This window comes from Rhinoraja longicauda, chromosome 1 (genome assembly GCF_053455715.1).
Source record: "Rhinoraja longicauda isolate Sanriku21f chromosome 1, sRhiLon1.1, whole genome shotgun sequence".
In the NCBI taxonomy this organism is placed as follows: domain Eukaryota; kingdom Metazoa; phylum Chordata; class Chondrichthyes; order Rajiformes; family Arhynchobatidae; genus Rhinoraja; species Rhinoraja longicauda.
In genome coordinates, this window is record NC_135953.1 from 103,338,132 (window position 1) to 103,353,500 (window position 15,369).

General features: G+C 43.7%; 1 protein-coding gene across 3 annotated transcripts; it reads right to left on the reverse strand.

The window, feature by feature from the left end:
• Nucleotides 1-989: 989 nt before the first annotated feature.
• Nucleotides 990-10,818, reverse strand: skp1 (S-phase kinase-associated protein 1). 3 transcript variants are annotated; one of them, XM_078403697.1, is made up of 6 exons: nucleotides 10,682-10,818; nucleotides 8,241-8,340; nucleotides 6,758-6,828; nucleotides 5,542-5,685; nucleotides 2,461-2,601; nucleotides 990-1,766 (listed from the first exon to the last, which is right to left on the reverse strand). In XM_078403697.1, the coding sequence occupies exons 2-6, from the start codon at nucleotides 8,335-8,337 to the stop codon at nucleotides 1,731-1,733; spliced, it is 489 nt and encodes a 162-aa protein (XP_078259823.1). In that variant the 5' UTR covers nucleotides 8,338-8,340; nucleotides 10,682-10,818; the 3' UTR covers nucleotides 990-1,730. The 3 variants fall into 3 exon arrangements, with proteins under 3 accessions (XP_078259823.1, XP_078259843.1, XP_078259834.1); XM_078403717.1 differs by lacking the exon at nucleotides 10,682-10,818 and adding an exon at nucleotides 10,207-10,319; XM_078403708.1 differs by lacking the exon at nucleotides 10,682-10,818 and adding an exon at nucleotides 10,175-10,318.
• Between the last annotated feature and the right edge of the window lie 4,551 nt (nucleotides 10,819-15,369).

Below are 15,369 nucleotides of genomic sequence, written 5' to 3' on the forward strand. Positions count from 1 at the left end.
AAATTTTCTGACTTAATAGCGATTTTCCCCTTGATGCTGCAGAAACAAGCAAAAAGTTTCAAAAGGTTTCAATTCTTGATACTTAAATAAAATCATAATTTTATCTATATTCCAGGGAAGACAATCCTCTATTGAAAGGAGGTTAATGTACACATGGAATGATACACAAACTGTTCACAGAGGAAGATAGACAATCAATCATAAAGTCACATTGTAGAATTAACTTTAATAGGTGCAAGAATAAAGCATTCTAGCATTAATAATATGGTCTTAAACCATATTGTATGGATCAATATAATATTTACATAATGATGGCTAATAGTATTGCTTCAAGACAGCTAGAAAAAAAATCTTAAGAGTTCAATTAGCCACAGGTTTTGTAGATTCAAGCAGTTAACATGCTCCCAACTCAGATTTAAGATGTAATTATCTGCAAAGACTCGCTTGCTTTTAGGATTACAAATGAAGTTAAAGCAAACTTTCTCTGATGATCAAAGGGAATACTTTGAATAGGGTCACTATTCAGTATTAAGTTTGCAGTGCAAAATCTGTACATCAGTCCTAAAAGCCACCCCCACCGCAGCATTATCCCAATTTTATTCTTCAATGGTTACCCGGTGACTGCATTGCATCAAATACTTGTTTCCACTCAAAGAATTTGAAAGGCTGGTTTAGGATTCTTCCTCAGATGTAAATAATATGAACCATTGTTCGAGCTATTCTCCCTCCCCCCCCCCCCCCCCCCCCCCCCCCCCCCTGTACAGATGAACCAATTTACTACATCAACAAATGCAGTATGACCACTCCCTTTGTGTTTACTGTGAAACTTTGACCAGGAAAGAGTATTCCAGACATTTGTAGCTATTATCACTAGTGCTGTTACTCCCAGAATAATATGCTTTTAGTCTAATGGAAATAATTTATAAAGAACAAATGCTAGAGTAACTTGGGTAACAAGCCATTAAGCAAGCACTCGTCTACTTTCAGAAAAAATTCCACAAGTAATTTAATGAGGTTTCTTTTTGAAAACAATAAACCACAAAATAAGCAACTGTATTCCATAGCATAACAAAAACTAGCAAGTTTGACACTCCAACAGGACATTCAAAATAGTACAGCAGTACAGTTTCTCAGATTTATGGATTTTGACTGACTTAACACAAAGCATTAAACATTCATATGGAACACAAGTCCCATTACTTCCTTCAATACTGGTCTTTAGTTCTACCTCAAGTCTTTTGTCTGCTTTTAGATTTATGCCAACTATGGACTATGTAGAAATTCTGGAAGAGAATGGGACACCAATTGAGGGTGTGTTGCATTTCATTCCAAATGATAATATTGGCACAAAAATCCATACACCAGTATGCACAAGCTGAACCACAAATTATTTGGGGATGATTTTAAAACAAAGTAGCCATTGAAAAAGTCACAGAAAAAGGGGTAAATGTTAAATATAAATTAAAGTACTAAATGCTGTCATACTGCCAAAGTTTTATACACCTTGCATTCCACTGATCATTAAAGTCAAAGTGGAGTAATAAATAGTCACTGCTCCACTTGCTAAGAGAAGGTTTCATGGAGCACACTGCAAGCTCAAATTATTACTAGTTACAAATGTTATGCATGGTTATCTTGTCACTATATTTAAAGGAATCACAGGCTGCTAGTGATATAATATACATGGTGCAAGCAGAGATTTTTCACTGCGTTGCATGATTCCTACTGGGTCACTTCTCTTCGCACCATTGGTTCTCCTTCCGTACCTGAAAAAAGAAATACAGTTATATCATCCTCCAGCATCCTTCTTCAGGTGAATGTTCCTTCATCTTTCCACCATCCCTATAGCCCCATCCCTCATCTGATCACGTTTGGATGTCACTGAGCATACACAAGTGTATATACACAGGATGTGCAAGGAATAGTCAACCCAAAGGGCAGAAAACCAAAGTTCATAAGGTTCTTCAAATTGTCCCTTAAATAACACCAATTTAAATAAAAGTAACAAAAATGCATTGTACACAAATTTGTCCGTCTTACTCCACATGAAGTCAAGATCATAAAAATTGCAGTGACAAATTATTTGTAGCCTGGGAGTTTCGACTTTGAGCTCTGTATGCTGTCTGAGTGTTAACTCCATTGTAATAACATTCTAATACAGAGGAAACTTCCCCATCACAGACAATAGTGGATTGAAATAAGTTCAATATTTCAAGTAATTTAATCAGCTTTGCTCCAAATGCCCATCTAACAAGAAATGGGCTAATTAAGGAGCTTTGGGCTCTTTGCTGGGCAATCCATGGCCAAGAATTGTTTAGAATAGTCACATTATCCCCAGTATATATTTCAAGCAATGCTTCTAGGGAAGATGAGAAAGGGGTGATCTTTTTGCCAAAACAAAAATTCAAAGTAAACTGCTTTGGGAATTTCAATAAATCCTCAAAGCTGATCTGACAGTACCTGTGCTTCCTCTTCCTCAGTAAAATCGTTCTTAATATTGAAAGTTTTGCGAATTTCTTCCGGTGTTTTTCCTTTAATCATGTTGGCCACTGTTTTGCAAGTTACATCTAATAGCCCTTTGATATCAAGGTAGTTTGCCGCCTATTAAAAAAAACATTTAATACAAATTAAAGAGGAATACAAAATTCAAGTCAAACACCTCAGAGTTTGTTCTCCAGCTTTGCAGGTACAGTAGTGGTTGTGTCATGGACTCAATCCAGAGAAGACCATGAATTGATGAAAGCACATCCAATTCCATTCCCAGCTTTTTAAGAGAATGAAGCAGATTGTGTCTGCATGCAAGAAAATACAGACATTTTAGAATAGACTGATGATGTATCATTTATAACTAATCGTGTATTGTCTTTCTGCTGACTGGTAACTGAGCACGCAACAATGCTCTTCACTGTACCTCAGTACACATGACCATAAACTAAACTGAAACTTTAGTCAACAAGGCCCTGTCCCTGACCATCTATATCTGAGTGGTTACCATTGACTAGAAACTCAACTGTGATTAAAGAGGACAGAAGCACTATCGAGAGACAAGTGCCTCACCTGACACCCCAAGGACTTCCCATCATCTGCACAAAATGAGCAAAAACTTATGGAATATAGACCACTTGTCTGGATTGGGTGCAGCTCCAACAATACTCAAGCAAATTGAGAACAAATAGTCCACATGATTGATGCCCAGGCAACATCCAAACCATTGCAGCCACTGCTGAAGGAACGAGTGTGTACTGTCTATAAAATGCACAGCTCCAACAGCACTTCCTAAATCTCCAACTTTTGCTGGAGGGCAAGAACTTCAGGCATTGCCATACCAACGTGTGGTTTTCCCCAAGTTCCACACCTTCCCAACATGGAGATTCATTGCCATTACTTCAACTTTGGGTAAATATACTGGAACTCCCTCCCTAACATTTTACCCTCATCTGAAGAACTGCAGCAGTTCAGGGCACAAGCTCGCAGCATTCACTCGATTAATTAAGGCCAGAAAATGTGTGTCTTGGTCCTAAATTAATGGAAAATAAACGAAGAACCCACAGACCTTTCAAAATATCATTCATTGGTGACCTTTGGAAATGTGCTTTCTATCAGGTCGATGTGCAACTCATAATTGTCCGAAGACCATGAGACATCAGAGTAGAATTATGCCATTCAGCTCAGAGGTCTACTCAGCCACTTAATCATGGTTGATCTATTTTTCCCCACAACCCCATTCTCCCAGTAAACTTTGATCTTCCTAATTAAGAACCTATCAATTTCTGTTTTAAACATACCCAATACTTTGGCCTCCACAGCCATCTGGCAATGAATTCCATTTAACACCCTCTGGCTAAAAACAAATCCTCTCTCCATTCTAAAGGTCTGAGGCTGTGCCGTCTGGCTCCAAACTCTCCTTTTCACGTCCACTCTATCTCGTCTCTGATATGACAGCAGGTAGGATCAATTAAACAGGAATATCAGCATAATACACTAAATTAGAGATCATAACTAGAAAGCAGGAGCAAGGAGCTGATGCACGTATATGTTCAGCCAATGTTTTAGTAGCCATTTACTACTCAAATGGTGTTAATTTCCCATAACACATTTGTAAATAAATTGTTGCCAACCCGCCCAGTAACCGATTAAATTCAATGCACAAAAAATCTAGTTTGAAAATGCATCTAACAATCACATTCGATCTCCTGACAGCACAGTAGAAATAAAAAATTCCACTCTTGTCAAATAAAATATAAAATGGTTGGCCAAGAACTATTTTATAAGGTACAAATTTTAAATAGTGCACATTGATTATGTTAATCAATAGACAATAAAATAATACAGTGCTGGAATAACTCAGCGGGTCAGGCAGAATTCTTGGAAAACCTGAATAGGCGACATTTCGGGTTGGGTTCCGTCTTCATGCTGGTTGGGGTGTGGCAGGCAAGGAGGGTTTTATAATAACCAGATGGTTGGACAAAGGCTGGAGATGCAAAAACAGGTGTGAGTCAAATGGATTGATGAATTGAAAACTGAAGCCAGAGGAAGGAATGTTGTTGGAGGGAGTTTATGTGGGGCACAGGAGGGGGGAGCTGTACTGAGTTTATGTGGGGCAGGCACAGGAGGGGGAGCTATACGGAGTTTATGTGGGGCACAAGAAAGGGGGGGGAGCTGTACGAGGATACCTAAAATTAAAGAATTAAATGTTCATACAGGTATGAGTTTATGTGGGGCACAGGAGGGGGGGGGGGGGGTTGTATGAGGATACCTAAAATTAAAGAATTCAATCAATGTTCATACAGTTGGGTTGTAAGCTACCATCAAGCAGAATATGAGGTGCCGTTTCTCTGGTTTACGTTCACAATGGAGGCGGCCCACGACAGAAAGGCCAGGATGGGACTGGAAAGGAGAGTTAAAATGGTCGGCAACCGGGAGATCTAGTGGACTTCTGTGCACCGAGCACGTGTTCTACGCTTGATACCGGATGAAATTAGAGGAGGTGCACAAACATGCATTTTGACCCATTTGGTTTGTGGCTAAAACATCACTAGATGAGCCACACAAAAAGACACTGACCACTAAAACTGCACTCTGCACAAATGAGCAAAGTAACCAACTTCCAAACTTTCCCTGACTTGAGTCAGGTGCAAGTCACAGTGAAGAAATGTTTGCCTACCTCGAGGGCAGCTCAAATGATTTGCAAACAACTAGATTCCATCCGAAATAGAGGGCAGCACCACACCTACCATTCATAACATTCACTTCCTTCGTCATCATTACCATGTGGTTATGATGTCTACCAACTGCAAGAGGCGAAACAGTAACTTGCCACTGATAGCGTCCTGTAGAGAATTATGGCCACTTACACACTGAAACTCCACCATGGCCAAATTATTTAGTCGGAGCCTACTTACATAAAGCACTATAGCATGGATCTACCCAGACTTCACAATAAATTACTTGCAGGTGTAGTCATTTATACCATAACACAGTCAAAGAACAAGCTTCCAACAATTGCTTAAGAAACTTCCAAAAATTGAAAGATATACTAACCAGAATTAATTCAAAGAGAGTGCCCTGGTCAACTTTCAGAAACTCTTGATCCCACACAGGAATGTCATCAGTTCTTTTCTCTTTGTTTTCATCATCTTCTGGTGGTGGAGGATCATCCCGGTGATGTGTGCACCACTGGATAACCTGGGTGCATAAACAATGGGTCAGTTGAATGCCTGTCAGCGTCTGTGCACCTCAGTCAAAATGACACACACTTAGCAAACAGAACTTGTGTAAGAAGGAACTGCAGATGCTGGTTTAAACTGAAGATAGACACAAAAAGCTAGAGTAACTCAGCGGGACAGGCAGTATCTCTGGAGAGAAGGGATGGGTGATGTTTCAGGTTGGGAAGAAGGTCTCGAACCAAAATGTCACCCATTCCTTCTCTCCAGATGCTGCCTGTCCCACTGAGTTACTCCAGTTTTTTGTGTTTATCTTTAGTTAACAGAACGGTTTAGCCAACAGGGTCAACTGTATGCCCAAGAAAATAGGGACAGTTTTACATGGTTTACAGAGGAACTATTTGTATTTCTTCAGCAGCTTTTACCATTTTAGAAAGTCATTGCAGCTAATTATTTTGGGGGCAGCAGTGGTACAGCTGCTGTCTCACAGCACCAAAGATCTGGGTTCAATCCTGGCCTCGGGTGCTGTCTGTGAGGAATTTGTGAATGCGTGTGTTTCCTCTGGGCGCTCCAGTTTACTCCCACTTCCAAACGACGTGTGGGTTTGTAGATTAATTTGATCTAAAATTACCCCTAGTGTGTAAGGAGTGGGATAACATAGCACTAGCGTGAACGGGTCATTAATGGTCGCCGTGGACTCAGTGGTCTGAAGACCCCGTTTCCAAGCTGAATCTTTCAATCAATGCAGTTACTATTGCAATGAAGTAAACACATTGTACACAGCATGGCAGCATAGAAATAACAACAGCTTTCACCAAGTTAGCAGTGAAACTGTCAGGGTACCAGAAATAATTCCTTTGGGGGCGGGCAAAAGTGTCCTGGATTTTTTTACATCAGCCTCAAGCACCATGCTGGATTGAAAGATATTATCATCAACAGTACACACTTCACAGACAGCCTGAATTGGATGTTCAAATCTCTGGAGCGAGGTTTGAACTCAACCTCCCAAGGATGACACGCATCAATTTAATCGAGTGGTTGTACAGGAACTGTACATTACCAGAAATTTTAGAGAAAACATTTTGCCATCTTACCTTTTTCAGAATAGCAGCATTCACATTTGGTAATGGAACTGGATCATCGTCACCATCATCCATTCCTAGATCTGGGATATGGAACAAAGCAGATGAAAACTTAATCACTCATAGTGGTGCAAAAATCAGAAATGTGTAGTCCAGCAGAATTTTACAATAAAAACAGAAAATGTTCAGCATCACAGGAATGGAATGGACTTACACTAGAGTGGCTCTGAGATACTTGAACAGATACATGGATAAGAAAGGTTTAGATGGAGAAAGCCAAATGCAGGCAGATGGGACTAGTGTAGATGGGACATGTTGGTCAGCGAGTTGGGCATTTTGGTGAGCATGGATGATATTGGGCTGAAGTGCCCGTTTCTGTGCTGTATGGCACTACGATATTACCAGTTGTGTATTACTGGCATCCACTCAAGGTTTCAAGGTCAGTTTCTTGTTGCATGTACCAATTACGGTGCACTCTTATGCTTTTGTGGATTTTTCACTGCAACTGACTAGACAATTGCCAATGTTAAAATAGTATTGTTTTCAGGTTGGATTTTACTGTATGTGTCACCAATTCCCTCCCTACTCTTTCGGAAAAAAAGGATCTTTTTTGCGCTAACAACCACTTACTACTATTAACGGCCACTTCTTACTATCTGATTTTTCAAAAGAAAAATTAAAGATTCCTATTGCAGTAGGGTTGTTGCTAGTTTATTTACTGCACAGTCACGTTATCATCACTGGATCACTGCCACATCTATCAATAGATCCCACTTTGGCATTGTGGCCTGTTAATCCCCTGCTGCGTTCAGCATTGTTTCAGCAGCAGCAAGCACATTCTGTCAACTCATAGCACAAACAGTACACGGAAAGGTTAGCATTTGCTAAGGAAAAAAAGCGTAAGCAGAACAAAATCTAGCCATGCAGGGGCTGGTTGAAGTAGAGACATTTTTAATTATAGTTTCAATATTGGTAAAACAATAGTAACTGCCTGTAAACAGACCCACCTAAGAAAACAAAGTCAATCCTTTCTGGTACTATGTCTACGAAGAAGGAATCAATTTATCTTTGACTTGGTAATAATAATTGTGCATCTGTGTTCGGGAGGAAGAGGGGAGAAAATGGAGGGATTAACCTCAGACATACAAAACTAGGCTGTAGGAGATCTGCTAATTTATTATGCATATTAAGAATAACTGGGAAGTTTCTAGAATCTCTGTTATTCCAAAAACTCAAACTCAGTCCTGAATGTTTCTAATAATAAAAACACAAACTATTCAAATTCCAGCTGAGAAGAACCATGAATTGAAAAACAATAATTCATTGGAAAACAATTATGTAATTACCTTGCAATATATACTGAATGACAGAACAGTCACTGTTAATCTGAACACTTAAGCCTTCACCCAAATTTTGCACAACAGTAGCAGGTAAACATTTAATGCATGGAATCCAGCTAGTTAGATGTTTAAAAATATTATTTCAGAGCTTATACCTTCCAACATAGTCTTGATAGTGATGGATTGTTTTGCTATTTCTACGTCAACCTCAAAGATCTCTCCATCTGAACTCTGCAGTTTAATGGCTGGCATTTTCTAAAAAGAAAGAAAAATATTAATACTGAAGTGTCTGTATTTGCCTGCAGAATTACACCATGATATCAGATTATCCATATTAAATCAAGTTCAAAGCTCCACATTCATAGCGCCCTAGTAGCTCATATCATATTGTTCATAACCTGAAGGGTCCCAACCTGAAACATCACCCATCCATTCCCTCCACATATGTTGCTTGACCCGCTGAGTTAATCCAGCACTCTCTTTTGCTCAAGATACCAGCATTTGCAGTTCCATGTAGCTCCATTATCCTTCATCCTTACTATCCAGGGATTGGCCTTACCTCACCATCCCCAGCAATATCTAACTTCCATTGCCCCTTCACTTCAATCCCCCAATTTAACTATTGTGATTAATCATCCAAATCATTATGTCAAGGCTACAGGGTCCAACTTCACCTCTGCTTCTACTAATGACTCAGCTCTCAGTGGCTTATTTTTCCTTCTACTCCCCTTCCTACGGTTTCCTTTTCCTTTAAGTAACCGTATATCTTCAACGTGGAACACCAGACTTTATAAATAGCAATAAATATTTAAATGTTGCAAAAAGTATCCAGAAAAATATCAAGAGTAAACTTTTGTTCCCTACACAAATAGAAAATGTAAGCCAAACTTGCATTTTAATTTTCAAAGCAAATGTTTTACAGCAATTCTCATTAGTAAATGCAGCTAGGTCTGGAGACGATACCAAAATAAGACAGCTACCCAGAGTGAATGACAGTCAAAGTACATGTGGAGGCAGGGTGAGGGATGATGCTGCTGCGAACATTGGACTTTGCGGCTGGAGCTACTGCACTACAACACTGAGAACTATACGTTGCACTCCAAATCTTCCCCCCACACTCTACCTATTGTACTCGAGTTCAGGTTGATTGCATTTAATGTAGAGTATTATCTGATAGTATGCTGAACAAAGCTTTTTACTGCAGCTCTGTACACGTGACAGTAAACCTAAACCTATGGCATGTAAGCATTGCCAACCTCCACACAATACGCTGCAGAAACTACGGGGGGGGGGGGGGGGGGGGGGTATATTAAACCTTTTCCTCGGAAAAAGTACAAAGTGCTGGAGTAACTCAGCCCGTTTGGAGAACATGGATAGGCGACGGTCCAGATCTTGAGACAAGTAGTTCTTTGTATCTACATTGCACTCATCCCTCTGCTCCACTGCATTAGCGATGCAGCGCGCGGGCCCCGCGCATAGAACGCGGAGCGGGCGGTTTCCACGGTTACCGGTGTCCTGGCGATCCGATCGCGCCCGCTGGCCGACCAGCCCCACGTTGCTGCTGCTGCAGCAGCTGCACTGACCCCGCTGCTACTGCACTCTCATTACACTGACCACGCTGCTGCTGCAGCAGCTGCACTGACCCCGCTGCTACTGTACTCTCATTGCACTGACCACGCTACTACTGTACTTTCATTGCATTGACACCGCTGCTGTACACTCTCATTATACTGACACCGCTGTTGCACTCATTGCACTGACACCACTGCTGCTGCACTTTCATTGTACCGCTGCTGCACACCGAAGGTATTTATTCACAAAATGCTGGAGTAACTCAGCAGGGCAGGCAGCATCTCAGGAGAGAAGGAATGGGTGACGTTTCGGGTCGAGACCCTTCTTCAGACCTGACGTTTCGGGTCTCGACCCGAAACGTCACCCATTCCTTCTCTCCTGAGATGCTGCCTGACCTGCTGAGTTACTCCAGCATTTTGTGAATAAATACCTTCGATTTGTATTAGCATCTGCAGTTATTTTCTTATACACCCGCTGCTGTAAACTCTCTCTACATTAACACTCCCGCCGCACTGACCCCGCCGCCACTGTTGTACACTCCAGCCGCACTATTGTTGTTGCTCTACACCGCCGCCGCTGTTGCTCTACGCCGCCGTTGTTGTTGTTGTGGCCCCCGTCGCTGTGCCGCTGTTGTTGTTGTCGCTGTGCCGCTGTTGTTGTCGCCGTCCCTCCGCTGTCGCCGTCGCCGCCCCGCGTTATTTATAGCCCGCGACCCCCCCGCCGCCGCGATGTCGTCACAGGCCTTGCTGCGCAACGCCAGGACCCCGGAGAGGCCGCCGCCGCGATGCCTACTTGTCAATAAATGTTCGATTAAAACCAAAGGCGGCCCTTATTCCCCTGTTTCAGACGACTGTAAATCGCACACACTTCTTCGTTAAAACCGCCGGATATTTTTCTGACAACAGAACAGGGTGGAGGGCGCCCGCATCGATAAACCTGTTCGCCAAACACGGCGGGGACGACGCGGGCATCGATCTCATTTATAAACCGCGGGCGGCAATGTCGAGTGACAGAACATATTTACCTTAGCTGTGAAGCCGCGGCTGCGGTGTCTCCCTCGGAAAGGGTCGGGGACGCGGAGAAATGTCCAACACGTCCGTGGGCGGCGCAGTTCGCCGAAGAACGAGGAGAGAGGAAGGTGTGGTCACGTGCCCGTCCGGCGCCTTCTGGGAGTTGTGGTTATGGGGAGAGTAGGGCCGACGTCTGAATCACGTGCCCGCCCGGCGCCTTCTGGGAGTTGTAGTTATACGGATATTTGGGAAAGATATTAGGAATGGGTGACGTTACGGAAGTGGGACCAACGTCTGAATCACGTGACCGCCTGGCGCCGCGTCACCCTCCGGAAGTTGTAGTTCATCTGAGCAAGCGCCCATGATGGCGACACAAGGAACTGCAGATGCTGGAGTCCTGAGCGAAAGATAAAGTACTGGAGGAACTCAGCGGGTCAGGCAGCACCTGTGGAAGGAATAGGAGATACTTAGGTTCTGGATCCTTCTTCAGACTGATTGTAGTAGAGAGGAGAAAGCTGGAAGAGGGGTGAGGGCAGGACAAAGTCTGGCAAATGATAGGAACTGCAGCTGCTGGTTAATACACAAAAGAACACAGTGCCTCAGTTACCTGCTGAGTTACTCCAGCACTTTGTGTCCTTTTCTGACAAGTGATATGTGGACATGGGTGAGGGGGAGGGTGGATTGGCAGATGGTGGTCAAGGGGGTGTCGCCAAATAACTGCAGATGCTGGTACAAATCAAAGGTATTTGTAATGGCAGTTACTCTAGTGTAATGGCAGTTTCTATACCATCTCGAAATCCCACTTCGATAGCCTTTACTTCTCGGGGATGAAATGTAGTTATAGCTTACGCACACGTCGCACCCTGTAGAATTGGATCTTGTTTGTAGAGTATTCACAAAATGCTGGAGTAACTCAGCAGGTCAGGCAGCATCTCAGGAGAGAAGGAATGGGTGACGTTTCGGGTCGAGACCCTTCTTCAGACTGATGTCAGGGGGCGGGACAAAGGAGGATATAGGCGGAGACAGGAAGATAGAGGGAGATCTGGGAAGGGGGAGGGGAAGAGATGGACAGAGGAACTCTCTAAAGTTGGAGAAGTCAATGTTCATACCGCTGGGCTGCAAGCTGCCCAAGCGAAATATGAGGTGCTGTTCCTCCAATTTCCGGTGGGCCTCACTATGGCACTGGAAGAGGCCCTTGACAGAAAGGTCAGACTGGGAGTGGGAGGGGGAGTTGAAGTGCTCGGCCACCGGGAGATCAGTTTGGCCAACGCAGACCGACCGCAGGTGTTGAGGGGAGGGGATGGGAAGATGTGGCCAGTAGTTGGGTCCCGTTGTAGGTGACGGAAATGTTGAAGGATGATTTGTTGGATACGGTGGCTGATGGGGTGGAAGGTGAGAACAAGGGGGATTCTGTCCTTGTTACGAATGGGGGGAGGGGGAGCAAGAGCAGAGCTGCGGGGTATAGAAGAGACCCTAGTGAGAGCCTCATCTATAATGGAAGTGGGGAAGCAGCGTTTCCTGAAGAATGAGGACATCCCTGATGCCCTAGTGTGAAACACCGCATCCCGGGCGCAGATGCGGCATAGACGGAGGAATTGGGAGTAGGGGATAGACTTTTTGCAGGAGACAGGGTGAGAAGAAGTGTAGTCCAGATAGCTGTGCGAGTCAGTGGGTTTATAGTAGATGTCAGTCACTAGTCTGTCTCCTGTGATGGAGATGGTGAGGTCCAGAAACAGAAGGGAGATGTCGGAGATAGTCCAAGTATATTTAAGAGCAGGATGGAAATTGGTAGTGAAGTGTATGAAGTCAGTGAGTTCTGCATGGGTACAAGAGGTAGCACCATTGCAGTCGTCGATGTAGCAGAGGTAGAGTTCGGGGATGGGGCCAGTGTACGTCCGGAACAGGGATTGTTTGACGTACCCGACAAAGAGGCCTATGCGAGTGCCCATAGCTAAGCCTCTGGTTTGGAGGAAGTGGGAGGAGTCAAAGGAGAAGTTGTTAAGGGTAAGAAGCAGCTCTGCTAGGCGGAGGAGAGTGTTAGTAGATGGGGATTGGCTGGTTCTACGGTCGAGGAAGAAACGGAGGGCTTCGAGACCATCCTTGTGGGGGATGGAAGTGTAGAGTGACTGGACATCCATGGTCAAGGGGGTTGTCTCCTTGGAGTGTAGAAATCTGAAGGGTATAAAATCATGAGGGGAGTAGATAGAGTGAATTTACAGTCATTTACTCAGAGAAAGCTGGGAGGGGTGAGGACAGGACAAGTGATAATGTAGAAATAAGGAACAGCAGAAGCTAGTTCTGCTGAGTTACACCAGCACTTTGTGTCTTTTCTGGCAAGTGATAGGTGGATATAGTTTAAGGGGAAGTTGATTGGGTGGATAAAAGCCAGAGGTAGAGAAAACAAAAGGTTTTCTCCTTGGAGTGTAAGAATCTGAAGGGTCAGAGGTGGATAAAAACCTGTGGGGAATAGATTGGGTGAAGGCACTGTCTTTTATCCAGGATAAGGTAAACCCTCAAGTCAAGAGAGTTGACATATATACCAAAAGTAGAAAAGTGAAATTCCTACTTCCAGTGCATAACAAGACTGTATATATTCACGCTACTCGTAGATACATAATAAACCAAAAAAATCAACAAATTAAAAACTCAATAAGTCCTTAATTGCCACAAAGAATTAATGTTGAGTGGAATAAGTGTCTGTAGTGTTCAAGAACCTGATGATTGTTGGGAAGATGCTGTTCCTGAACCTGGATGTCATGGTTTTCAGACTCTTATACCTTCCCAAAGGCGGGAATTAAATGAGAGTGTAGCCTGAGTAGTGCAGGTCCTCGATGATGCTGGCTCCTTTTGATGGTGGTCTGTACTCAGGCAGTGTCCGCCACACCTTGTAATCTTTGTTTCTGGGCGTTCGAGTTGCTGAGCCAGGCTGGAAGCAACGAGTCAATATGCTCTCTACCGTACATCTGTAGTAATTCAAGAGGGTATTCGTCAACATACCGAATCTCCTTAATCTTCTAAGGAAGCAGAGGCGTTGATGGGCTTTCTTTATGATTGCATCAATGTGTTTGACCCAGAACAGTTCTTCAGAGATATGCACGCCCAGGAACCTGAAGTTGTTGACTCCACCCACCAACCCATCGATGAAGACAGGTTAGTGGATCCTTAGCCTCCCTTTTCTAAAGGCAACAATCGGCTCCTTGGCCTTTCTGACTTTGAGAGTAAGGTTGTTATTTTGTAACCATTAAATCAGACGATCAATTGCCTGTAATTGATCCAAAAATGGTGGGTGTTGTCGGTGAATATAAAGATGGAGCTGGAATTGTGTCCGACTACACAGTAATGGATATAAAGTGAATGGAGCAGGGGTTTGAGCACACAACTGTGAGGTGCCCCTGTGCTGATGGATACCGAAGAGGAAGTGTTGTTGCCAATTCATACCAATTGTCAGTTGATGATGAAGTTGAGAATCCAGTTGCATACGGATGCGCAGAGATCTAGTTATCTGAGCTTGGTAACAATTTTGGAAGGGATGATGGCGTTGAATAACGAACTGAAATTGATGAACAACAGCCTGACGTATGTGCTCTTATTGTCCAAGTGCTCCAGTACAGAGTGGAAACCTGGTGAGATCGCATCCCCCATTGATCGATTGTGGCGGTGGGCAAATTGTAGTGGGTCCACGTTCTTGCTGCGGTAGGAGTTGTCTTGAGGTGCTGTTCCTCCAGTTTACATGTGCCCTCGCTCGGGCAATGGAGGAAGCCAAGGACAGATAGAGCTCTTAATGATAGCAGAGTCAGGGGGTATGGGGAGAGAGCAGGAATGGGGTACTGATTGTGGATGATTAGCCATGGTCACATTGAATGGCGGTGCTGGCTCAAAGGGCCGAATGGCCTCCTCCTGCACCTATTGTATATTGTCTATTGAAATGAGAAGGGGAGTAAATATGGTTTGCAACGGTGATGCATCTTTCTCAAGATGATGTCAGCAGCTGGGGAAGAATTCAGTACTTCGGAGTTGGCCCTCAGGAAACCTGGACTGCAGCAATTTGACATGTTTTGACTCGCTGCTTAACACCGGACTTTCCTGTAGTCCAGTTGGTGAATTTAGGATATTCCAAAGTGCTTTACAGCTGGTGATGAGGCTGGAAAGAAATACTGCAGCCAGTTTAAGAATAAGGGGTAGGCCATTTAGAACGGAGATGAGGAAGAACTTTTTCAGTCAGAGGGTGGTGAAGGTGTGGAATTCTCTGCCTCAGAAGGCAGTGGAGGCCAGTTCGTTGGATGCTTTCAAGAGAGAGCTGGATAGAGCTCTTAAGGATAGCGGAGTTAGGGGGTATGGGGAGAAGGCAGGAACGGGGTACTGATTGAGAGTGATCAGCCATGATCGCATTGAATGGCGGTGCTGGCTCGAAGGGCTGAATGGCCTACTCCTGCACCTATTGTCTATTGTCTATTGTCTATTGGTTACACATGGCAAGATCCTACAAATAACGACGTGTTAACAGCTGGTGAATTAATTTATTGACAAAGTTGTATGAGGATAAAGGCTAGGAGGAATTCCACTGTCCACCACTGCAGTGAGGAGACAGCCTGGATTCCAGACTTGGAACATCCTTATTTCTTATCAACTGGTCAATATGATCAGAGTTCCCATGAATAAGTTAATGACACCCATCTCTTCTCGCTGCCTCTCTTGACTCACC

Coding starts and splice junctions, on each gene's coding strand:
- skp1 (XM_078403697.1), bottom strand. CDS start 8,337: ATGCCAGCCATTAAACTGCAGAGTTCAGATGGAGAGATCTTTGAGGTT. Junction 5,686..6,757: donor ATGCTGCTATTCTGAAAAAG/GTAAGATGGCAA, acceptor TTATGCACCCAG/GTTATCCAGTGGTGCACACA. Junction 2,602..5,541: donor CTCTCTTTGAATTAATTCTG/GTTAGTATATCT, acceptor TTTTTTTAATAG/GCGGCAAACTACCTTGATAT.